The sequence below is a fragment of the Hyaena hyaena genome, unplaced genomic scaffold (assembly GCF_003009895.1).
Source record: "Hyaena hyaena isolate Hyena2069 unplaced genomic scaffold, ASM300989v1 scaffold_931, whole genome shotgun sequence".
Taxonomy (NCBI): Eukaryota; Metazoa; Chordata; class Mammalia; order Carnivora; family Hyaenidae; genus Hyaena; species Hyaena hyaena.
Genome location: NW_024081564.1, coordinates 401,902 through 427,894, shown reverse-complemented (window position 1 = coordinate 427,894; position 25,993 = coordinate 401,902). Strand labels below are relative to the sequence as shown.

Here is a 25,993-nt window from a genome sequence, read left to right as displayed (position 1 = left end):
ACTTGAGCTCTCGCGGGTCGCGGCTAGGCGTTCGGGTCCGGCGGAGGCGGGCCGCTGGGCGGGGTGGCGAGCCGGCGGCATGGAGAAGCGAGGCCGAGGCGCGAAGCCGGCGCCCGCCCCGGCGCCTCAGCCGCAGCCGCCGCAGCCTCGGAGGGAGAGGAGGCCCAGCATGTTCGAGAAGGAGTCCGTGAGTGCGGGGCGGGTGTCGGGAGCGGCCGTCTCCTCCCCGCGCCACCGGGCACCTGGCCTGGGCGGTTGGTGCCGCGCTCGGACCGGGGCGGTTGTCCGCCGGCGCGGGTGCGCGCTGCCCGGAAGGAAGGAAAAGTGGCGCACGTGCCGAGCGCACGACGAGGTGTTTTCAGTTTTCAGTTTCAGCCGGCGGCTCGGTGTTGGAGGAACACACAGGAGAGAAAAAATTGAATTGAAAATGTTCTCCCGATTAACTTCTTTCCGAAATCATTGGAAGATGCCGTTGTGGCGTATCGGTGGGGTAGCACGGGGACTTCGGCAGGACCGTGGTCCGAGCAGTCCCTGTAATCGAGGCTCCGTGTTGTCTTGAGACTTTGAGTGAAGAGGTCGTTGGTCGGCGACGCAGAGCTCTACCGCCACGGCCGAGACCGCAGCCCGCGTCCGGGGACCCCGGGCCCACAGCCTAACGGCTTCTCCTCCTACTTCATGGGGCTCGTAACGGACAGGAGGCAGGAGAGAAGTGATTGCACAGGTTCTTCCTTAGTGAAGGGATAAGAAAATAAAAGGAAAACCGAGTCAGAAGGCCAGTATTATGTGTAAGGACGAAACGGTAGAGATGTGAGTTTTCAGCACGTTGGAATCTGTCATTTTCGAACCATACACGCATGCTCTGACCCCAGAGGGGATCATTTGCAGTTGGAAGCCATCTGGAAGTCAAGTGTGGTTGTAGCCCTTAGGAATATGGGGGGGGGGGGGAGGATGGCAATTACTCTAGAGAACCATTTTCTTAATAAAAAGGAACAAAATACAAATTTTGTTTCTAAGAGGTTTAGGGAGCTAATAATACTATTTTCCTCCAAGCAAAGGCTGGCAAATAAAACAGATTTCTGATGAAGGACTCCTACTCACAGCCAACATGGAGTCACTCCTACCAGAAACTACTGATTATAGAACAAAATGTATGAAACGGTGGCTTTTCCATTGATCGGGTATAAGGCAAGACAGGATCTCGGGGGGCAGAGAAATGAGAACAGTGAACCCCTAGATTCCCCAACTGCATGATGAGGGATTCCACCCCACACCTGTGGAGAGGTCTCAGCTGAGAAGGATCTGGGATCCAGGGTACATAAAGCTGATATGAGTGCAGAGCCAAGTATGGGAGAGGAAGGAGCTGTACAGACAGCTCCAGGTGTCTGCAAAGGGTTTTCCTCAAGGCTGCAGCGTAGTGCATCAGTGCATTGGGTAAGGAAGCCACCTGTGGCCAGAGAAAGCCACCAAAGTGAGCAGAAAAAAATCCGTGGACTCTTACAAAATCATTTGTTTTCCCACCAGTAAGAGTGGAAAACTGTAGGGCATTGGCTAAAGTGCTAAGAAGTGTATGGAAGAAATAGCCCTAGAGCCAAAGATTTTTCTGGTCTGGTCTATCAAAGCTTAAAAGCAAGCCTCCATAGAATTAAACTCCTTCTGTTACTACATACTAGAAAAAAGCTCAAGAGTACTTAAAGGAATGCAGAAACATACACTGAAAATGAAGATGAAATTTACAGTATCTTGTGTCCAATAAAATATTTGCGGACCCTCAAAGAAACAGGAAAATACAACCCAAAGTGAGAGGAAACAGTAAAAGAACTCAGAATAACAAATGGCAAACACAGAATTAGTGTAAAAGATCACTAAAGTAATTACTATAAATGAGTTACTGCATTAGCTTTCATCAAATTAAAGCAGTTATATACTTATAAAACAGTTAATGCATTCTGTAGATACAAAAACGTACAGAAAAAATTGAGTATATGAAATCCAAATGAAACTCTACAGTTGAAAAAAACAATGATGTCAGAGATGTAAAATACACTGAATGGAAATAGATTTGACACTGCAGAAGAGAGAATTAGTGAACCTAGAGACGACAATAGAAAGAAGACCTGAGGAAAATATATTAGACCTCAATGAGATATTGAGGAATTTCTGACTATACACACACACACACTCACACATAATATTTGGAGTCCCCAAGTGAGGAGAGGGGAAGGAGAAGGCGAAAAACATTTGAGGAAATAATAAATTTACAAACTTGATGAAAACTATAAATCCACAAATCCAGGAAACTCCATGAACTTCAAGCACAAAAAATATGAAGAAAATCATGCTAAGATATGTAGTCGTCAAATTGCTTAAAATCAATGATTTAATAATTTAAGGGCAGCTATGGGGAAAATAAGAAAACTTTAAGTAAAACGCCGAAATGAAAATAGGCTTCTCACCAGAAACAATGCAAGCCAGAACACTGAAAAATCTTTCATTACTTTAAAGTCTCTTTAAAGTTGAAAGAACCATCAACCATGAATTCTATACCAAGTGAAAATATTTTTCAAAAATAGAGGCAAAATAATGGTTTTGTTCAGATAGACAAAAATGAAAACTTCACCAACAGACCAGTGCTATCTGAAATGTGAAAGGAAGTCCTTCAGGCAAAAGGAATGTCATGAGATGTAAATACCTAGATGAAAGAATAGAAAGCATTGGAAGTGATAAATATGCAGATAAATGTATCTTTTTCTGTATTATTAAGTCTGTTTCAAGATTATTGGCTGTAGGGGGGTGCCTTGGTGGCTCAGTCGGTTAGGCATCTGACTTCGGCTCAGGTCATGATCTCACGGTTCATGGGCTCGGGCCCACGTTGGGCTCTGTGCTGACAGCTCAGAACCTGGAGCCTGCTTGGGATTCTGTGTCTCCCTCTCTCTCTGCTCTTCCCCCACTCATGCTCTGTCTCTCTCTCCTTCAAAAATAAACACTAAAAAAAAAAAAAAGATTATTGGCTACAGGGTACCTGGGTGGCTCAGTTGGCCAAGTGTCTGACTTTGGCTCAGGCCGTGATCTCACGGTTCCTGAATTTGAGCACCATGTCAGACTCTCTGCTGTCAGCGTGGAGCTGGGATCCTCTGTCCCTCTCTCTCTCTGCCTCTCCCCCTCTTGTGCACTCACTCCCTCAAAAATGAATACAGTTAAAAAAAAAAAAAGATTATTGGCTGATTAAATCCAAAATAACATATTTGGGGCTTGTACCCTCAAAATATTTTATTTATAGAGGTAAAATACATGGCAGTTCTAGCACAAAGGCCAGAGAGTTGGCAGGAGAGGGCATATACCATTGTAGGACCCTTGCTGTATATGAAGTGGCATAATATGACTTGAAAGTAGGCTGATAAAGATATATACTATCAGGCCTAAAACTACCACCGGAAAATAATAAAGTCAATAGGCCAACAGGTAACAGATGAATCATGAAAAATACTTAAAGGAAAGCATAAAAAATAAAAAGAACAGGGCACCTGGCTGGCTCAGTTGGTAGAGCACCGAATTCTTGATCTTGGGGTTGTAAGTTTGACCCCCATGTTGGGTGTAGAAATTACTTAAAATCTTTACAAAAATAAAAGCAAATAATAGATGAAACAAATAGGAAACCAAACATGTGAAGGATTAAACATAATGACATTCATGTTGTTATAACACCCCAATTAAAATTCAGATTACTTATAAAAGCAAGATGAAACTATGTATTGTCTACAAGAAACACTAAAATGGAAAGGATACTATGTGAACACTAATAGAATACTGAAGTACATATATTAGTATCAGACAAAATATATTTCTAAACAAAATATAAGAGATAAGGGAAATCATTTCATAATGCTGAAAAATCAGTTCATCAGAAAGACCTAACAATCTTAATTTTTTTTGCACCTAAAGTCAAAGCTTTGAAACACAGGAAACAAGAACTTTTTTTTTTTTTATATTTTTATTTATTTCTAGGAGAGAGAGAGAGAGAGACAGCGTGCGCAGGGGAGGGTCAGAGAGAGAGGGAGACACAGACTCTGAAATAGGCTCCAGGCTCTGAGCTGGCAGTCCGCAAAGAGACCGACGCGGGGCTCGAACCCACGAACTGTGAGATCATGACCTAAGCGAAAGTCGGACGCTTAACCGACTAAGCCACCAAGGCGCCCCGAACTTCATGTATTCTTACAGAAATCGACATCCATAACTACAGTTAGAAATTTCAATATAAGCATCTCTATCAGTAATTGATGGAACAAATAGACAAAAAAACTAATAAAAATATAAAAGACTATAAATGAACAATAATAACTTGTATTAGTGCAGTTTTAGCACATACTCCATGCAACCCCAGCTGAATAAGTGTTCTTTAGAAGTGTACATGAGAAGCACCTGGTTAGCTCAGTGGGCTCAGCAACCAGCTTCAACTCAGGCCATGATTTCATGTTTCCTGAGTTCGAGCCCCACATTGGGCTCCATCCTGGGAGTGTGGAGCCTGCCTGGGATTCTTGCTGTCTCCTCTCTGCCCATTTTATGCTCACACTTTCTCTCAAAATAAATTTTTAAAAAAGTGCACATGAAACATCCCAATGAATGTTTTCTGGGACATGAAACAAGTCCCAGTAACTTTAAGAGGATTCAGATAACACAAAGTATGTTCTTTGACCATAATGGAATAAATTAGAAATCGTTAACAGAAAGAGATATTGAAAAATGTAAATTATCTGAAAATTAAATGACACACTTCTGAATAACCCAGGGTATAAGAAAATAAAAGAGAAAATATTTTAAACTGAATGAAAATACATTTCAAAAAATGTAGGGTGTGCCGATAGCAGTACTTGGGGAAATTTGTAGCCCTAAATACTGATATTAGAAAAATTTCAAGTCTAAACTCAAAGTAAATGAAAGTAAGGAGGTAATAAAAAGTGAAAGTCAACGAAATAGCACACTGAAAAATAAGATTAATGAAGACAAAAATATTTTGGGAAGATCAATAAATTTGATAAACCTCCAGCCTAAAAGTTGACAAACAACAGCCTGTGGGTCAAATCTAGCTTGCTACCTAGTTTTGTACAGTCTATGAGCTGAGAATGACTTGTATATTTTAAAAGGATAGATGGAGACGGGGAGGCAGAAGAAGAAGGGGCAGCTGGAAGAGGAAAAGCAGTGGCAGCTACCACAGCTGGTCCACAGTGCCTAAAATATTTACTAGCTGGCGCTTTGCAAATAGAGTTTGCCAGCGCTTGCTGAAGCCAGACTAATCAGGCTCTCAATACTGGGAATGAAAAGGAAGAATCACTACAGACCCAATAAGCATTTAAAAAAGATCATAAGGAAATACTAAAAACAGCTATGATCCTAATTTCAACAACTTGGTTAAAATGCACAAATTCCTTGGAAGACACAGTTATGGGTTGAATTGTATTCCCCTAGGATTCACATGTTGAATTCCTGATTCCCAGTACCTCAGAATGTGAGTGTATATGGAGATAGGGCCTTTAAAGAGGTAAGTTAAATTGAGACTGTTGGGGTACACCCTATTCAGTCACACACATATCCTTTTGAGAAAAGGAGATTAGGGCAGAGATACACAGGGCAAAGCATGCACAGCAGAATAACCATGTGAAGAGGCAGCAAGACGGCAGCCATCTGCAAGAGAGAGGCCTTAGGAAAAACCAATCCTGCTAGCACTTTGACCTTACATCTCCAACCTCCAGAGTTGTGAGCAAATAAACTTCTGTTGTTTAAGCTGCCTGGTCTTTGGTATTCTGTTATGGCAGGTCTACCAAACTAATATACAGATACAAACTACTATAACTCACTCTAGAAATAATAGATACCCTGAATAGTCCCTATATCAAAGAAAGTGAATATGGAGTTTAAAACCTTTCCATAAAGAAAACTCCAGGCCCACATGGATTTTATGGTGAGTTTTAGCCAAAAATTACAGTGTTCTAGAAAAATGAAGAGAATTCTTCCCAACTCTCCCATGAGGCCAGCATTTACCTTGCTTTCAAAACCAGAATAATAACAAGAAAACAAACCAATATTTCTCATGAACATAGATGCAAAAATTCTTAACAAAACTCTGGCAAATTAAATCCAACAACATATAAGAAAACCAAAATACAGATAACTATACTCAACACAGGAGCCCCTAAATACATAAAGCAAATACTAACAGATGTAAAGGGAGAAACAGGAATGCAATAACAGTAGGGGACTTTAGTACCCCACTTACATCAATAGGTAGATCATTCAGACAAAAAATAAGAAAACATCAGCCTTAAGTGACACAGACCAGATGGACTTTACAGATATATACAGAACATTCCATCCGGAAGCAGCAGAATACACATTCTTCTCAAGTACCTATAGAACATTCTCCAGGACCTATCACATGTTAGGCCACAAAACAAGTCTTCATAAATTTAAGACTAAAAATATGAAGCATCTTTACCAACCACAGTGGTATGGAACTAGAAGTCAGTTATAAGAAGAAAACAAGAATTCACAATATATGAAGATTAAAAAGATTCTATGAAACAATGAATGTGACAATGTAAAGTCAAAAGAGAAATTTAAAAAATTACATGTGAAAAATAGAAATACAACATATCAAAATTTATAGAATGCAACAAAAGCATTTCCAAGAGGCAATTTCATAACAATAAATGTCTACATCAAGAAACAAAAATCTCAAATAAGCAACCTAGCTTTATACCTCAAGGACTAGTAAAAGAACAAATAGACCCAAAGTTAGTAGAAATAAGGAAATACTTGAGCAGAAGTAAATGAAATTGAAAAGGGACAATAGAAAAGAGCAGTGAAAATAAGAGCTCATTCTTAGAAAAGATAAAACAAAATTGACAAACCTTTAGTTTCACCAAGAAATAAAGGGAGAGGACTCAAATAAAATTAGAATGAAAAAGGAGACATTACAACTGTTATCACAGAAATACAAAGGATCTTTAGAAATCACTACCAGTATTACTACCAGATATGCCAACAACTTGGACAAACCAGAAAAAAAATGGATAAATTCCTAAAATAGAAAAATCTGAACAGAATAATTATTAGTAAGGAGATTACATCAGTAATCAAAAACCTCCCAGCAAAAAAGTCCAGAACCAGATGGCTTCACTGGTGAAGTCTACTAAACATTCAAGGAAAAATTAATAGCAATATCCTCAAACTCTTCAAAAGAATAAAAGAGGAGGAATGCTTCCAAACTAATTTCACTAGGCCACATTACGCTGATACCAAAACTATACAAGGATACCACAGAAAATTATAGGCCAATAAACCTGATGAATGTAGATGCAAAAATCCTCAACAAAATACTAGCCAACTAAATTTTATAGTATATTAAAAGGATCATACACTATAATCAAGTATTTGTCCAGAGATGCAGAGATGGTTCAAAGTCCCCAACAATGCAAGATACTGCATTAGTAAAATGAATGATAAAAATCATACCGTCTCAATAGATGCAGTAAAAGCATTTGGTAAAACTCAATATCCACTGATCATAAAAACACTAAACAAAGTGGGCATAGAGGGAACATACCTCAACATAACAAAGCTCATATATGACAAGCTCACAGAGAACATCATACTCAATGGTGAGAAGCTAAAAACTTTTCCTCTAAGTTCAATAATAAGATAAGGATGCCCATTCTCACCACTTTTCTTCAACATTGTATTGGAAATCCTAGCCAGAGAAATTAGGCAGGAGAAAGAAAGAAAAGGCAACCAATTAGGAAAGGAAAAAGTAAAACTGTCAATATTTGTGTATGACATATTATACATAGTAAACCCTAAAGACTCCAATTAAAAAACAGAACTAATAAACAAATTTAGTAAAATTGCAGGATACAAAATCAATGTGCCAAAAATCTATTGCATTTCCATACATAAACTATCAGAAGGAAATTAAGAAAACAATCCTATTTACAATTGCATTAAAAATAATAAAATATCTAGGACTAAATTTAACAGAGGAGGCGAAAGTCCTTTACAGTGAAAACTATAAGACACTGAAAGAAATTGAAGAAGACACAAATAAATGGAAAGATATTCAATGTTCGTGGATTGAAAGAATATTAAAATGTACATACTACCCAAAGCAATCTACAGATTCAGTGCAATCCCTAATAAAATTCCAGTGACATTTTTCATAGAACAAATAATCCTAAATTCTGTATGGAATCACAATAGACTTTAAATATCCAAAGCAATATAGAGAAATAAGAACAAAGCTGGAAGCATCTCACTTTCTGATTTCACGCTGTGTTATGAAGCTATAGCAATCAAAACAATATGGCATTGGCATAAAAACAGACACATAGGCCAGTAGAACAGAATAGAGTCCAGAAATCAACTCACACATTTATGGTGAGTTAACTTATAACAGAGCCAAGAATATACAATCAGGAAAGGACAGTTTTTCCAATAGCTGGCTTGGGAAAACTGGACCACTATCCTACATGTACACAAAAATAAACTCAAAATAGGCTAAACATTTGAATGTAAGACCTGAAACCATAAAACTACAAAAATAAACTCAGGCAGTAAACTCCTTGACTTCAGTCTTGATGATGATTTTTTGATCTAACTCCAAAAGCAAAGGCAGCAAAAGCAAAAATAAAGAGGTGGAGCTACATCAAACTGAAAAGCTTATGCACAGCAAAAGAAATCAACAAAATGTAAAGGCAACCTACTGAACAGGAGAGATTATTTGCAAATCATATATCTGAGAAGGGTTTAGTATCCAAAATACATAAAGAACCCATTAAACTCAACAGCAAAAAAAAACCTAACAATTGAATTAAAAAATGACCAGAAAATCTGCATAGGCGTTTTTCCAAAGAAGACATATAGATGGCCAACAGGTACATGAAACGATGTTCAACATCCCTAATCATCAGGGAAATGCACATCAAAAGCATAGTGAGATATTACCTCACCCCTATCAGATTGAATATTATCAAAAAGACAAGAGATAACAAGTGTTAGCAAGGGTGTGGAGAAAAGGCAACCCTCTTGCGCTGTTGGTGGGAATGTAAATTGGTGCAGCCACTGTGCAAAACAGTATCGAGGTTCCTCAAAAAGTTAAAAGTAGAACTACCCTGGATGTTTGTCCAAAGAAAATGAAAACACTAATTTTAAAAGATATATGCATCCCTATATTTATTGCAACATTATTTACAATAACCAACATATGAAAACGACCTAAGTATATGTATTCAGCCATAAAAAAAAAAAGATTGAAATCTTGCCATTTGCAATAGTGTGTGTGGACCATGAAAGCATTAGGCTAAATGAAATGAGTCAGACAAACACTGTATGATCTTGCTTATATGTGAAATCTAAAAATAAAAATCGGTAAAGGGAGTCAAAAGTACAAACTTCGTATAAAATAATGATGATGATGATGGTATATTAAGTTTAAGTGAGGTTTGTTCCAGGAATGCAAGGTTGGTTAAACATTCATATTAAGAAACTATTAGTGATGATGAAAAATAGGCTGGCAAATGGTAAGCTCTCTACTCAAATTAAATGAGCTTACCCAAATAGTCACAGGCATAGCTGGACAGTGACATATGTCTAAGATGATGACAGATGCCTATCTCTATGAAATATTTGCAGTGGTGGAACAGATGATGTGTACTTGTTATAATCAGATGTGAAGAGAAGAGTTGGAAGATTCTGCACTAAACTAAAAAAGAAAAGATTCTTTCTGTTGCTAACTGCACAGCCAGATACACCTCCTCAGAAAGGGCACAGAAAGGGAAGTATTGCTCCAGTGCCAGTTTCAGCCACACATAGAAGCATCAGTGGTAGAGAATACTCTCTCACAATACTCCTTGGATTGTGGTTTTTAATATATACATTTTAAACTATTGGCCTCTGCAGTAAGATATGAAAAGGTGGGAGGATGATAGAAATATGTAGACCCGTATTACATATTTAGGAAAAATCTAGAGGTAATAAACATTAAAATTAATAAAAGTTTAATAGCTGAGTGCAACAGTAATTCTATATTAAAACAACTCCTGAAAACATAAAACATGTTTTTAAGTCATCTTAAAGGCTCATCAAAAGAATACCAAAATTGGGGTGCCTGGGGGGCTCAGTCGGTTATGCCTCCGACTTCGGCTCAGGTCATGATCTCGTGGTTCGTGATCACACGGATCCCGCATCGGGCTCTGTGCTGACAGCCAGCTCAGAGCCTTGAGCCTGTTTCAGATTCTGTGTCTCCCTCTCTCTGGCCCTCCCCTGCTCATGCTGTCTCTCTCTCAATCAGAAATAAGTAAAACATTTTTAAAAATAAAAAAAAATAGAATACCAAAATAATAAATGCTTCAGAATAAATTGAAAGATTTGTGTTAACATAAAAAAAATTCTTTGAAATAAAAATTCTTTTTTTTTTAGTTTATTTAGAGAGACAGAAAGAGAGAGAGAGAGAGCAAGGTCAGGGGAGGGGCAGAGAGAGAGGGAGAAGGAGAGAACCCCAGGCAGGCTCCACGCTGTCAGCACAGAGCCCCATGTTGGGCTTGACCTCGTGAACTGTGAGATCATGACCTGAGCAGGAACCAGGAGTTGGGAGCTTAACCGACTGAGCTACTCAGGTGCCCAGGAAATACAAATTCTTATAAAAATGCCAAAGCAAACCATGTGCCTGGTTAGAAAAGCAATTATAAATCTATGGAGTTATTTAGTTAACGTTATTTGTTAAAAGCATTGTAAAGTATACAGTTATTACCTCCATCCAGGCCCTGATCTCCCTGTAACCTATTCACCACACCAGCCAGAATGACCTTTTAAAACTGTAATTTAGAGGGGCGCCTGGGTGGCTTAGTCGGTTAAGCATCCGACTTTCGCTTAGGTCATGATCTCGCGGTTTGTGGGTTCGAGCCCCGTGTCGGGCTCTGTGCTGACTGCCAGCTCAGAGCCTGGAGCCTGTTTCAGAGTCTGTATCTCCCTCTCTCTCTGACCCTCCCCTGCTCACACTGTCTCTCTCTCTCCTAGAAATAAATAAAAAACATTAAAAAAAATTTTTTTAAACTGTAATTTAGAATATATTGTGCTCGCTTAAATTTTTCCAGTGGCTTACATTGTTTTGAGAATAAAATCCGAAACCCTTACCACATTCTATTCAGTGCTACCTGCCCTGCTCCTGGGCTGCCTTCCTAGTGTCACCATGTCACCACTCTGCCTCGCTCAGACACTTGAGACATAGTGAGCACAAACCTGCCCTTACAGCACACTAAGTTTTTGCTTTGAAGCCTCTGCCCTTCCCTATTTCCTGTTCTTTTCGGGCTGAGGGGCCTTCTCTAATCATTCAGTCTAAATAGACCCTCACAGTGAATTTCTACCAAGTCATGTGATTTTATAGCAATTGCCACTATTTAAGTTAGCTTATATATACTTTTTAATTGTCGATCAGCCCTCCTCTCCACTAGAAAGATAACTCTATATATATGCAGACGGCTTGATTACGAATTAACACAAGCAGAACAATTGATTGCTAGATATTTCAATTAGGCTCACCTCTGTAACTTCAGAACCTAGGACATTTTTCTGGAACATATTAGGCACCAAATAAATATTTCTTTAAGGAATGTTGAATGTCACAGAATGAATGTTGAAAAAGCATAGAATTCAAAAGCATAGAATAACATATATACCAAACCAATATGTTATTTTCAACTTAAGACTTATGTAATGTTATGTTATGTAAATATGTAAAATGACTTAGGTAAATAATGTCATTTGTTCAAAGACAGCTAAATAAAAATGATATAATTAAAATTATAAGAAGACAATGAAGGATAATATCTTCATAACCTCGGGGTAGAGAACTTGAGTTTTCTTTACATGACCATCTTCAAGCCACCCAGTTGGCTGCTCTGGAGCCTCTCGTTTCCAGTTCTTTGGTATCTTCTATGGATATTTTAAGTATATGTTTGTAAATTTGTGTTTCTGTGTGTTTGTGTTTATAGATAAATAGATGGATGATAGCTAGCTAGCTAGGTTCTTTTTTCTCTCTTTCTTTTACCAAATTGATACCCAGGAGTGAATTAGTAAATCTAGGGTTTAGCAACCTCTTTATCACAGAAGTCAGTTAGAATGGATTTCCAAACAGGGTTCTTAGATCTAAAATTTCATTTTACAATTAAAAAAGTAGGGATGCCTGCATGGCTCAGTGAGTTAAGCATCCGACTTCAGCTCAGGTCATGATCTCACAGCTCATGAGTTTGAGCCCCACGTCGGGCTCTGTGCTGTCAGCTCAGAGCCTGGAGCTGCTTCAGAGTCTGTCTCCCTTTCTCTCTACTCCTCCCCCACTCGTGTTCTGTCTGTCTGTCTGTCTCTCTCTCAAAAATGAATAAACATTAAAAAATAAAAATAATAAATAAAAAGTAATCTCTCTCTCTTCTCTCCCTCCCTTTCAGTATGCACAACTTTTAAGAGAAAGACTGAGAGAATCATTTCATGATGTTCAGTATGTAGAGCCTCCATTTGATGAGTCAATTGCTGATATAGGTAAAGAATGGAAGAGTGCTCTGGCAAAATTAAAGTTTGCTAATACATATAGAATGGAGCCATTGAAAAAATTCCAAGCTCACTCAGTGGAAACTAAAGTCCAGCAGATATTAGAGGTAGGTTGGTAAGTATGTATGATAGCAGTATCTTAGCTTTGGAGGTTTGATGAACTATATTAAGATTTATGACTATATACTTACCCTGATTGACTTTTTGTATTATATCTCTGAAAATATGAAAGTACTTTGTATTCATACTCAAGCATCTTCACATTGATGCTATGAGCTAGACTTAAAGGAAATATTCTTTTGTTATTTCATTCATCTCTTAATTATCCATAAATTATTTATCCCTCAGAGTCTATGCTTTCCTATATTTGGAGGAATGAGTTAAACAAAGCACACTGTGTACGTGTGGGAAGTTGGCTCCTGTATACTAACGCTTCTAAGGACAGGCAGCCGCCAATGGCGCATAGGTTTTCTTCTTCAAACTGACTGGAATCTAAAGTTCCGTTAAGACAGTTGTTTGAAACTCAGATACTTGTTTCCAGGATAGTCCAAAAAAGCTTCTTCAATTTTATGAACCGAATACTGTAATACTAACATTAATACAACATTGTTTATACTAGTATTGGTATCTGAAGGCTACATTGTTCAGATGAAGATAGTTCCTTCATCACATTTCTTAGCAAAGGAAAAAATATTTTTTACTTATAGAAAGTTTGAGGGACCACTTCTTTTCTTATAATGTTTTATTTATTTTTGAGAGAGAGAGTGAGAGAGAGCATGAGCAGGAGAGGGGCAGATAGAGAGGGAGACACAGAATCCAAAGACAGGCTCCAGGCTCCGAGCTGTCAGCACAGAGCCTGACGTGGGGCTCAAATCCATGAACCGTGAGATCATGACCTGAGCTGAAGTCGGATGCTCAACTGACCGAGCCCCCCAGGCGCCCCATGGGACCACTTTTTCCGAATCCCCTTTGTATCGGTGGCATCTAGTTCTGGGCACCAGGCACCCAGGCATTTTCTGATGGCTGGATTCCCCTGTGGGAATTCCCCTGTGGGATTCCACCAAGCCTGATTCTAACCCAGATCCGTTCCTTGTTTCAGTGTTACCTCCCCTCCAGTTTATGAGGTAAATTCCTTCAGTAACAACTGATGTGAGCTAGCTATTGGGAAGAAAGCATTAACTTATTTTGTATAAATGATTAATACTCCTTTAATCTTAGCAAAGTGAATTAACTTTTATGAATACAGAAGAATATTTAGGAAGCTACTCTAATCTCCCTCCACCTGTGTAGACAGATACATTTCTAACCTAAACTAATAATTGTCCGATACTGTTTGGTAATGACATTATGGCTCATAGCTTCAGGAAATAAAGAAATTCAACTCAATTTGATACATTAAAATAATTACTGATTACCTTCTTCTCTTATCTAATTAACAGCAAGCATATATGACATAAAAGTATACATGGTGTGTCCCTTGCTTGGCCTTAGCACATAGACTGGGTTCAGACTTATTGATTTCAAATTGTATTTACATATGATAATTTACAGAATTGCACTGAGCATGCAAGCGGCCTAAAACAGCGGATTGGATATGTAGGTGGGAAACTAGGGGTCATAAAGAGGCCAGGGACTTTCCCCTGGGTTCACGGAAAATCCAGCATTGTTCTACATGCAGAGATAGCGTATCCTGACGGAGCTTGTGGGTATCTTCCTATAGCAAGTACATGTCACTTCTTAAATAAGAGCATCTGAGTAGGCGAAGACTGGGGTCTGCTGGGCAGAGTCAGAAGAGAGAATGCATGTTACTAGGTGTTTGAGCGATAGAACCAGGGCCAAATGCCTGAGGGAAATGAATTCTTCGAGACCAGTTTTAGGTCCAGCGCCATTCTAGAAAGGAATCAAAAAACAAGAGCTACTTCTTTGGTTTTACCTGCCTATAAAAATAGCTGGTAGGAGTTCATCTGTGATTGTGGACCCAGAAGTATGGTTAATTCATCACTGGTTCACTGGGTGTTCCAATCCGCTTCTGGTTTGTAGGAAAGCCTTGTGCTTCCTGGCTCACATCCTTCTCCCCAGCTATCATTAATCCACAGCGGGCATGGCATGGTGCTCTCCATCTCCTCAGTGCTCTCCGGGAGCCCACAGAGACAGCAGTAGGGTGCGAAGCCATGGGGACAGGGTTGGAGAAGTGGCTTCAATTCAGGAAGACTGCAGAAGACAGGAATCGCAGAATACAGGCTCTGGTCCAGGAAGTCCAAGCTTGAGGAAAACTAAAGTCTGAGTTTTAGCAAATACGTAAATTATAGAAAGGTTTCCTTTGTCTACCCTAAGAATTCCCAGAAGCATTAAGATTCCCGTGTCTCCCTACTAACGGTTAGATGGGGTGATCCAGTGAAGGAAAACTTAACAGCCTCAGCGTTTGTAATGAAGAGCAATTGAATGTAATTGAAAACGAAAATAACTTTTATTCAACATTGTTGAAATAATTCGGTAAGCACAGCATTCATTTCATATCATTTGGTTAGGAACACATGTATTTATTGTAAGTTATGTGTATTATTTAGATACATGTTTTCTTGAATTTTTATGTAGAAAATATTTGGTTTGAAAATTAATATATTTTTTCTATTTTTTAAAGGAAAGTCTTAAAGATGTCAAATATGATGATAAAGTCTTCTCTCATTTATCACTTGAATTAGCAGACCGCATATTGTCAGCAGTGAAAGAATTTGGGTACCACCGTTACAAGTTCATTATAAAAGTATTATTTATTCAAAAGACTGGTCAGGCAATAAATGTAAGTACCATCGTGATCCAGCATCTATCAGTTATAGCTCTAAGATCTCCTCTGCGGTGATTGATCATTAATTGTGTTGCCTCCAAGGCAGTTCAAGACCCTGAGGTGCCTCTCTAATGAAGGCTAATTTTGTTAACTGTATCTTCTTTCGCTGCATGTTATTTGAAAAGTACTAACCCAGAAGTGGCAATTTTCTATTGATAATTTACTAAATTGTATGGCTATCCTGGTCCTTGATCATGCCAAATTTGACAATTTAATGTCATTTGATAATTAACCAGTAAGTTTATTTAGAGCACTAACGGGCGTTAGGCACTGAGAAAAAGAAAGAATGACGAGACATGGACCATGATTATGATTCTCAGGGAGTTTTCACTGCACTCAAGGAAAGAAAACAATGCAGACTGGAGTTGAAGAAATGGAATAGTGAGGACGGGGTTGGGGGACACCTGGGTGCCAGAGCCCAGCCAGCCTAGTATGAACCCTGGCAGCGACAATCACAGCCCGCGGCCCGGCTCTTCATCTATAACACGGGGGTGATAGATACCCCTCCTGGCTGGAGCTGCTCCAAGGATGACATGAGAGGGGCCACCTTACAATCCTCAGCGTGCTCTCCGGCGCAGAGTCCCCAGGAATCAGCAAGCCTGGTCATCTGCGAATGCGAATGCACACCTCTGAGCCACGCAAGAGTGCACATGTGGCAGCGGCACATCTGGCATGCACAGCTGGAGGGAGCTGCGTCGGAAGCGGGCAGGGGGGTGCCGGCCACACGAGTCAGCAAGACAGACGTGGTCCTGGCTCCTGGCGAGAAGAGAATGCCCGCATGCTTCTAGATGGTGATCAGTGCTCCCGAGAGAAAGTTCAGTAGGACAGTTTGATAGAGTGGCAGAGCGGCCACTGGGGTTGTCTGCAGACAGGGAAGTCCCCCTAATATCTGAATGACAAGGGGAAACCAGCTGTGCCAGGGACCAGGGAGAAGACCTGCAACCAGAGGAAACATGAGTGCGAAGACGCTAAGGCAGAGGGACCTTGGTGTGCTTGGTGGTAACCTGTGTGCTTGCAGTATATTTCAGTGGTGGAGTTGGGTATGATGTGTATCAGTGACAGGACCATACGACAAATCAGCCCAGGATTTAGCTTAAAAACATTTGTCTGCTCATCATTCTGTGGGGCTGCCCAGATGCACTAGCTGGTTTTCCTGCTGGTGTCCCTGACGCCCTGCTCACTCTGCTGTCTCCCTGATGTCCTGGCCCCCTGGTCACTCTGCTGTGGCCCTGATGCCCTGGCCCCTGGTCACTCTGCTGTGACCCTGATGCCCTGGCCCCCTGGTCACTCTGCTGTGGCCCTGATGCCCTGGCCCCTGGTCACTCTGCTGTGTCCCTGATGCCCTGGCCCCCTGGTCACTCTGCTGTGGCCCTGATGCCCTGGCCCCTGGTCACTCTGCTGTGACCCTGATGCCCTGGCCCCCTGGTCACTCTGCTGTGGCCCTGATGCCCTGGCCCCTGGTCACTCTGCTGTGACCCTGATGCCCTGGCCCCCTGGTCACTCTGCTGTGGCCCTGATGCCCTGGCCCCTGGTCACTCTGCTGTGTCCCTGATGCCCTGGCCCCCTGGTCACTCTGCTGTGGCCCTGATGCCCTGGCCCCTGGTCACTCTGCTGTGACCCTGATGCCCTGGCCCCCTGGTCACTCTGCTGTGGCCCTGATGCCCTGGCCCCTGGTCACTCTGCTGTGTCCCTGATGCCCTGGCCCCCTGGTCACTCTGCTGTGGCCCTGATGCCCTGGCCCCTGGTCACTCTGCTGTGACCCTGATGCCCTGGCCCCCTGGTCACTCTGCTGTGGCCCTGATGCCCTGGCCCCTGGTCACTCTGCTGTGTCCCTGATGCCCTGGCCCCCTGGTCACTCTGCTGTGGCCCTGATGCCCTGGCCCCTGGTCACTCTGCTGTGACCCTGATGCCCTGGCCCCCTGGTCACTCTGCTGTGGCCCTGATGCCCTGGCCCCTGGTCACTCTGCTGTGTCCCTGATGCCCTGGCCCCCTGGTCACTCTGCTGTGGCCCTGATGCCCTGGCCCCTGGTCACTCTGCTGTGACCCTGATGCCCTGGCCCCCTGGTCACTCTGCTGTGGCCCTGATGCCCTGGCCCCTGGTCACTCTGCTGTGACCCTGATGCCCTGGCCCCCTGGTCACTCTGCTGTGGCCCTGATGCCCTGGCCCCTGGTCACTCTGCTGTGACCCTGATGCCCTGGCCCCCTGGTCACTCTGCTGTGGCCCTGATGCCCTGGCCCCTGGTCACTCTGCTGTGTCCCTGATGCCCTGGCCCCCTGGTCACTCTGCTGTGGCCCTGATGCCCTGGCCCCTGGTCACTCTGCTGTGTCCCTGATGCCCTGGCCCCCTGGTCACTCTGCTGTGGCCCTGATGCCCTGGCCCCTGGTCACTCTGCTGTGGCCCTGATGCCCTGGCCCCCTGGTCACTCTGCTGGGCTGTGGGTCCAAGATGGCCTCACTCCTGTGTCTGACAGCTGGTGCTGGATATTGGTTGGGGCACCTGGGATCTTCGGCACATGAGCCACCATCATCCAGTGGACTGAGTGGGTTTCCTTATGTGGGGGTCTCCTCACAGCGCTCTGAGGAGGCTGGAGCAGAAGACCTCTGACACTTTAATGCAAAGTTACCCGTCACATTCTTTTGCTCAGAGTAAGTCCCAAGGTGAACTCGTACTCAAGGGGTGGAGAAATAGACTCAGCTCTGGGAGAAGACACAAAAGGTTTGTGGCCATTTAGAAACAACATGAAAAGTAGACTGTAGTAAATTGTGTATGGCTTTGTGAGCGAAGCAAAGGATTTAGAATTTTCTCCAGCAGCTAGCCATTCCTTTATTTCAGAACAAGGTTCTGACAAACTTTCTCTGGAAAATACTGTAAGGACGGAAAGAAAAATTCATGGACTATGACACAGAGGAGAAGTAGTGTATGCAGAAGCCTTAGACCCAGTTTACAGCCTCCTGCCCCAGGCACTCTCTGCTAAGGTCGAGTCTTGGGGAGTCTCCACGTCAAATAGGTCTGGCTCCAGGGAGAAGAGGGGGCCTAGGAAGCATCGCTGTTAAGACTTCAGGAAAGGGGAGATAGGACAAACTACTTTTTAAATATCACTTTCTAAGATACTTATGCATCTTTTAAAAACATATCAAATTTATATAGACTTAAAAATTATTTCTTAACATGTTCAATCTAAGGTTGGTCTTTTGAAATCGGTCTGTCACAGATTGCCAGCAGATGGATCTGGGACGTGACATGGGACAGCTGGGTTGCTGCGAAACACGAAACGGAAACGTACGTGGCCTTGGCCCTGGTGTTTGCTCTTTATTGTGAGTAGGGCGTGTTTACTCCTCAACTTTGCAGAGACACAGGACATCTGTAGACCTGTGAATCTCACAGCAGGCATTGACTCCCTACGCTTTGGCCTCCTGTTGAAGCTTCGTTGTATTATTTTAACAACAAACAAGTAAAAGCTGGATTTTTTTTAACCTCTGTAACTTCCTAGTTATCATATTTATTCACGTTCTGTTACCCTAAAGTATAAACGTATGAATGATACATAGAGATAGATATGAATATATAAGTGCTTAGACTCTAAGGGGAATTATCTAGCATTCTTGTTAGATTTAAGACAATCAGAATTTGCTAGAGGAAATTATGACACAACCTTGTAAAGTGTCAAATTAAGTAAATGTTAAAATAGATTTTGGAAAACTTCTAAAGGCAGATGTATTTCTGAGTGGTATTTTGCTATGTTGCATGCATTCTCTTGACAGGAATTACCAAATTTGAAAGAAAGACATTAATGTATTTAACACATCCCTAACCAATCAAAATGCTTAAAATGTGTTGGTATTGGTATTCTACTTGGTAGTCTGTTAGTTAAGCTCTTTTCAGATGCGGGAACTGAAACACCTATTCCAATTGTTTATTTAAAAAAAAGAGAGAGAGAGGGGCACCGGCGTGGCTCAGTTGGTTGAGCATTTGACTGTCAATTTTGGCTCAAGTCATGATCTCACAGTCATGAGATTGAACCCCATGTCAGGCTCCATGCTGAGTGTGGCGCCTGCTTGGGGTTTTCTCTCTCTCCTCCTCTGCCTCTCTTCCGGTTCTCTCTCTCAAAAAAAAAAAAAAAGGAAAATTTTCTTTTCCAGGTACTAGACCAGGCATCCATGGGTTTCTGTCTTTCCTGTCTCCCCCTAGACTTTTCTGCACATTTGTTTAACTGAATATGATTTAATCATGTTCTTATCTGTGACTAGATGGGTCAAGTTCACTCCTTGGGGCTGGGCCTGTATGCCCTTGCTGAAGTACCCACCCACGTGAAAAGAGTAAGTGCCCAGCACTTGCCAGAGCTCTGGAGCTTAACTAAGTCCTAAACTTATGATCTGGTGATGCCTCAGGCTTCCGTTCAGCTTTGCTCTTTCTCTTCTCTTCTCCCAACCCCCGATGTATTCACTTGTTAAATTCCATAGACTCTGATTTTCTGACGTGACTCAAAGTCGCCCTTATATCTCTTGTCTGGGTCCCCAGATCCCCCCCATCTATTCCAGCACCCCTTTCTTTCACACATTCACTTGTGGAAGGTTTTGTTCAACCGCACCCCAAGTCCGCCATGTCGCAGGCCTTGTGTGAGGTGCGGGACGTGGAGCAGGGCGCCTGGACCCCATCGCACTGGGGGCCCTTGAGGAAGGAGTGCGCCTCGTGAAGACGGCGCTCCTGAGGATGAACCGGGGAGCGCACTCTTGGCCTCACACAAAGACTGGAGGTGTAGACATCTGCGTGTCACCCCCGGGCCGGGTCCCCTCAGTCATCTCGGCTGCCTACTCTCGTGGGTCTGATTCTCTGATTCTCGAGGGCAGAATACTGCCATGTTCTGAGGTTTAATGGGTCCCAGGTGCCCGTGAACACCTCTGACCCAGGAGTGCTCCTCTCTGCTGCCCCCACCGGACCTCCCGTCGTCAGGCTGCCGTACATGCCCTCCTTTGTACTGCCCTCGGGTCTCCTCAGGTTCTGTGAGGGCCTCCCTCCGCCCGCCGCCCCTCCCCCAAACCTGACGGAGTCCTGTACCCGGGGAGCCTCTCCCTGCTGGCAGCCCCCTCTGCGCGAGCCACCAGAAGGGGGCAGTAACCCTGCGGCCCCAGGGTCAGGGCTGTCACTTCTGAACCAGTTTCCCAGTGTCCTTAGGAGCCCAAAGGACGAGCCACCTGAGATGTGACTAGAGGTTGCTTCAGCCCCTCGAGAAATGTGCACCTCGCTGATCTGACTTCCTGCCTCTCACAGCTTCTCGCGTGGCTTAGCGGCCTCCCTTTGCAGGCTTCCCGGGGCTCCCCCGTGTTCCCAAGCTCTCCTCCACAGGTATTTTGAGTTTCTTTTGCTTAATAAGGCCTGGCTTGTCCCCACGGCAGAGTCCCTGTGCTGTGGAAGGGAGACTGAAGGAACCACCAGACCAAAGAAAAAGGCCTCGCCCGGCCTGACGAGAGAGGGTTTGTGAAGGGGACGTGCACACGGAAGCCTGTCTTGGGGGCCAGGGGACAAGTGGGTCTTCGTGACCCTGCCTTCCTTAAGCCCTGTCTTTCTAGCCCTGGGGGCTGTGTGTACGCGTGGGGGACCGGCCAGGGGGAGATGGCTGAGAATTTGTGTGTCTCCTAGTCCCGCTTCTAGGCCGGAGCAGGCAGGTGGGTGGGCGCCCGAGCGTGAAGGGGTGCGGCTGCACAGAAGGAAGAGCAGGCCGGCGGGGCTGTGCTCCAGAAGACTGCAGGTGGCAGAGCGGTCCTCGAGGTGGGCTCGTCCAAGATGACGTCGGTCTGGCCCACACCCCCCACTGCACCCCCACCACAGCCCCTCAGGCGAAAGCTGCCGGAAGGTCCGGGGAGGGGGCCCCTCTGACCTCCAACCACTCTGGCTCCTGGCAAAGCCTGCTGTGTGGGTTCACACTGCTTCACACGCCCCACGGCCCCTGGACGTGAGCTAAGGGACCCCTCTGGTCCCCATCTCCACTTGACTCCTGCTGCCATTCTTTGTGACTTTGATACCACACAGATAACCGTCCGCTAAGGCAGTCCCCACCTGGGCACCCTCTGCTATGCACACGCTTTAATTGCCACAGCGCAGTTCAACGGCACCAGTCCCCCACCAACACGGGTCAGAGCTCGGGTGCCGCGCCACGTCGACCGGGTGACTGCATCGCCTACCAGCCTCACAGCCAGTTCTCAGACCACAGGTTATGCGTGAATGACTGACAGGCATCACGAGCCCCGTGCAAAGCCTGTTGGTGACTGGTGACCGCACTTCAGTTATCTGGCGGGTCAGGACAGACACAGGCAGCAAGCGTGTTCTCGTACTGCCTCCTTGTCCACAGCCACAGACCTACACGATGCTTTACAAAACTGAGCTGTCGAAAGAAAATTGTTTTACGTTAAAATTTTATTTTATAAAATTTGCCAAAAAAGTTGAAAGGGCATTAAAGAAGTCAGAAAATTGGATGTAATTAGGAAATTTGAAAATGGCGAGAGCGAAGCGAGCTAGGAGGAGACCTAAGCCTGCAGGAGGCGCTGTCGGAACCACAGGGAGAGAGGCCGGTGAGTGGAAGAGACATGGCAACGTGGGACCCACACCTTTGAGTTTAAATTGCTCTGCTTGAGGAACAGAAAGCCTTTCTTCTACTTTGGAAGGAGGACCAATGATAACTGATACGGATTCTGATACGACTACTACTAAATCCCAATCAGTTTGGCCGGCGTTCGGGCCCAGGGCGCATGTGAGCTGCCGTGCTGAAGGGGCGCTGGGTCACACGGAGGGGCCGGTGAACAAGCTCCGACCGCAGTAAAGTCCGGTTTCATCGTCTTGGGGCTGCGCGAGGCCCGGTTAGCGCTGAGCCTCCCTGTTAAGCTGCGGGCCCAGACCACGGCCCTGCCGGGGAACCCCACCCGGATTCCACACGTCAGGTCAAGCAGGTGGTCGTGACAAAGGGTGAAGGTGTCTCAGGAAGTGACTGACTCTGATAACGACTTCACATTAAAGACACTTAGAGAGACTGTACGACATTGAAACTGCAGGCTGAGTTATCAAGGCCCAGAAAAGGGAAGTTGTTGTCTGAGAAGGCAAGCACTGCTCAAACTGGTCCTGCTAAACTTTTTACACAGAAATTAATGACAAATTTCCAGGGTTGCTTATTAAAAAAAATTTTTTTAATGCTTTCTTTTTTTTTTTTTTTTTACAAATAGTTTATTGTCAAATTAGTTTCCACATAATATTTACTTCTGAGAGAGAGAAAAAGACTGCATGAACAGGGGAGGGTGAGAGAGAGGGAGACACAGAATCCGAAACAGGCTCCAGGCTCTGAGCTGTCAGCACAGAGCCCGACGCGGGGCTCGAACCCACGAACCGTGAGATCATGACCTGAACCGAAGTCAGACGCCCAACCAACGGAGCCACCCAGGCGCCCAGGGTTGCTCATTTTAAAATACACGGTACTAAATTAATAATAGCTTTACAATTAAAAAAATAATAGCTTTACGACATTGACAGTTGGCAGTAAGGGAGTTTTAAACGTTTTCCCCAAAGTTTTTTTAAGCCATGGGATAATTGCAGTTTTTCTCTTTGATTGTTAAGATCACTTTGCAGGACTTCAGCCTCTGTGCTCTCAGGAAAACTAGGACGTCTATACTCTGGCTTCTCAATTCCTTGGCCACTCGCCCTGAGTGACCTTTTCCTGTCGCCCACGTAGGTCACCCGCCCCGGGCTTCATCCTGTAGCCTTCGCCACCATCAGTGATGTGGGAAACAAAGGCAGAAAGAAACGGAGACGGAACTAAATTTCCTCAGAACCTGTGGCCCAATGACAGCGACCCCTCCAGGAGCCCCCGGGGCTAACGCTTTGCTGGAGGGAAAACCCACCTGAGCCGGACAGCAGCAGGGCCTCAGGCATCTCAGGAATCCTCTTCGCACATGAAAGCCCTTCTGGAGGCCTCCCTTTTGCCTTCCCCTCCCTAAACTCCCAAGTGTGTCAGCATCGCTCCTCAGGACCCCAGCGCGGCTCTTGCTGCCCACGGGTCCTTCCCTGCTTTAATAAAACCACCGTGTGGCACCAGACACGTCTCAAGAATTCTTTCCTGGTCATCGGCTCCCTCCGAACCTCACCAGTCAGTATCAGCGTGACCTATGAAATCTCAAATTCTAGCCGGTTATTCTCATGCAATCATTTCCTGTCCCTAGAGCTCAGCACCTATAGAATCGGACTGAAGTCTGTCCATGCTCTTCTCCAATAGCAAATTGTTAGAATTTGCCCTTCTTCCTCATCTGGTAAAACCCTTGTGAACGAAGAGCATATCCACTTCGGACCAGCCGGAATCCAAGCAGCTAAATGTGACCGAGAACCTGGAAAAACCAGACCCACTGGTTTCACTTCTAACCTCTGGACACAGACCTCCAGCGGGCGAATGCCCTGGCCGCCCAGGAACCCGGCACCCCTGCTCTCTGCACCTCTTGCCTCCGACTTCCTACATTCCTCTCCTCACTCTCAGTTTTTCGTTCAGGAAAGGAGACATATCAGAGGAGAGTCTTCCAGGCTCTTCACCACCCAGTCTCAAACCCCACGTGCGTCTGCAGCCACATTGTGTTTTTTAAGTCGTCACAGTGGATGGATTGAGCTTCGTGCTGTCAAGGGTTTACCGGCACCTGTGCTGGCTTCTGGCCTTCGCAGAGCTGCTTCCCAGCCTCCCTCCTTCCCTCCCCGCCTCCCTCTCCCCTGCACTGTGACTCCACCTCTGCTCGGCCTCCTCAAGGTGCGAACAGGCTCCTGTCTCACCTTACAGACCACGCCCCACCTCCCAGCGCCCCCTTTCTCCCGCGCTCCTTCCGGGCTCCCTCCTCAAGGGGCTTCCCGCTAGTTTCCGAAGCTGTCACTCTTGAGACACCTCCAAATAATTAAGTTTGCTAATTTCCCCCAGATTGCTAAATACACTGGACATTTTTTTCTCGTCATCTTATTCAAACTCTCATTTGACACGAGCCCCTTTTTTCGAAACACACAGTCCTCCCAGTTTACACTTAGTTTCCTGCTCCTTTTCTTTCTTTCTTTTTAGTGTTTATTTATTTTGAGAGAGAGAGAGAGAACGAGAGAGAGTTTCCTGAGCAGGCTCAGTGCTCAGTGGACACACTGACGTGGGGCTGGATCCCACGACCGGGAGATCATGACCTGAGTTGAAATCAGGAGCCAGGGCCTAACCCACTGAGTCACCCAGGTGCCCCCTGCTCCTTTTCTGCTTTTTTTCAGCCTCGTACACAGTAAGGTAGTATTTGATGAGTGAATGAATGCTTCTTTATACTGCTAGCTAACATAATTCTTAGTTCATAATTGCTTTCCATAACGTGCAAAATAATGCAACGGACATTATTATTTTAATGCTACAAATGAGGAAATGGAGGGTCAGAGAGATGAAAAATTTACCCATTACTGATCACACAGCTATTAAGTGACACAGTTGGTATCGAAACCAAAATCTTAACTCCTAATCATTATTCTCACCATTGCATCATACTGGTGCCCTGTGTATTTCACTCCTAATTCCTGGAATCTGCCTTTATTTACCCCAATCTCAAGCCATATTTGGAATGGTTGCTGTACCTACATATGCTTCCTATTTTTACCACTCTCAGTCTTTTTCAGGCTTAAAACCCTATTTCCATTTCCAGTCGTGTATTTCCTTGTAATTGTCCTACCAGTCTCTCAAGATACTTTTCAAATTCTGTGCCAACCTTAAAATCTTAACTTTTGTCCTTGCAAGTAAAGTGTCTCCTATCTAAACTGCCTTTAATAACATTTATATATTTGTATCATATCTGGTGTTGACACTGCCCACGGGCAGGGACTGTGCTCCTTAGCACGCTGCCTTCCCGTGCGTGCTGAAAGGCCGAATCACTATGTTTTGACTTGGAATGAAGAGTTTTAAATTTGTGTCTCATCTAGAGACAGAATACCCAGGGGAAAGGAGCGGACCCGAAATAGTTGAATGTATAGATATAATGAATGTATAGTTGTATAACACGTATCATATATTCAGTTGTATTCTGAATATATATATTTGGCTATACATATTTATTGTTCAAATCTATCTGGAGAATCTGAGGGACGGCCTTGATCAGTTAAGAGAATTTGGGAGTTGTTGATTTTTCCTGGGGTTCTCAGACAGGCTGTTTTCTTCAGAGGGCAGGGAAATAGGGAGCTGGTCTGACCGAGGTTGTGAGTGAAAGTAAGGCTTAGCTCAGGAGCCATTTGTGAATCTTGAGCTGTTGGTGCCATTTCTTTTCTGATGGGGTGGAAGTCAGGAGCGGGTGAGCTGGAGAGTCAAGGAGGGTCCTCTGTATTAAGGCCATGGCCTAGAGGGAGTGGGAAGGGTCGCCTGAGCGTAAGCGGAGACAATGACAGGGAAGCCGTGTGGCACTACATCCCAGGGCCTTTGTCTGTTGCCTTGAAACAAACCATCCACACTCTCAGCTAACAGTGTCTGCTGAGATATTAGGTCAACTTTTAAGAAACTTCCGGTACCCTTGTCATCACAACTGCCTGCCATGTTC

At 44.0% G+C, this 25,993-nt stretch overlaps 1 protein-coding gene across 4 annotated transcripts; it reads left to right on the top strand.

Moving 5' to 3' along the window:
• The first annotated feature begins 45 nt into the window (after positions 1 to 45).
• Positions 46 to 23,507, top strand: DYNLT2 (dynein light chain Tctex-type 2). 4 transcript variants are annotated; one of them, XM_039221033.1, is made up of 5 exons: positions 46 to 187; positions 12,486 to 12,692; positions 15,227 to 15,385; positions 18,643 to 18,710; positions 23,146 to 23,507. In XM_039221033.1, exons 1-5 carry the CDS (start codon positions 80 to 82, stop codon positions 23,171 to 23,173), a joined length of 570 nt encoding a protein of 189 aa, XP_039076964.1. In that variant the 5' UTR covers positions 46 to 79; the 3' UTR covers positions 23,174 to 23,507. The 4 variants fall into 4 exon arrangements, with proteins under 4 accessions (XP_039076964.1, XP_039076961.1, XP_039076965.1 ...); XM_039221030.1 differs by having other exon boundaries at positions 18,643 to 18,745; XM_039221034.1 differs by lacking the exon at positions 18,643 to 18,710.
• The last annotated feature ends 2,486 nt before the right edge of the window (positions 23,508 to 25,993 follow it).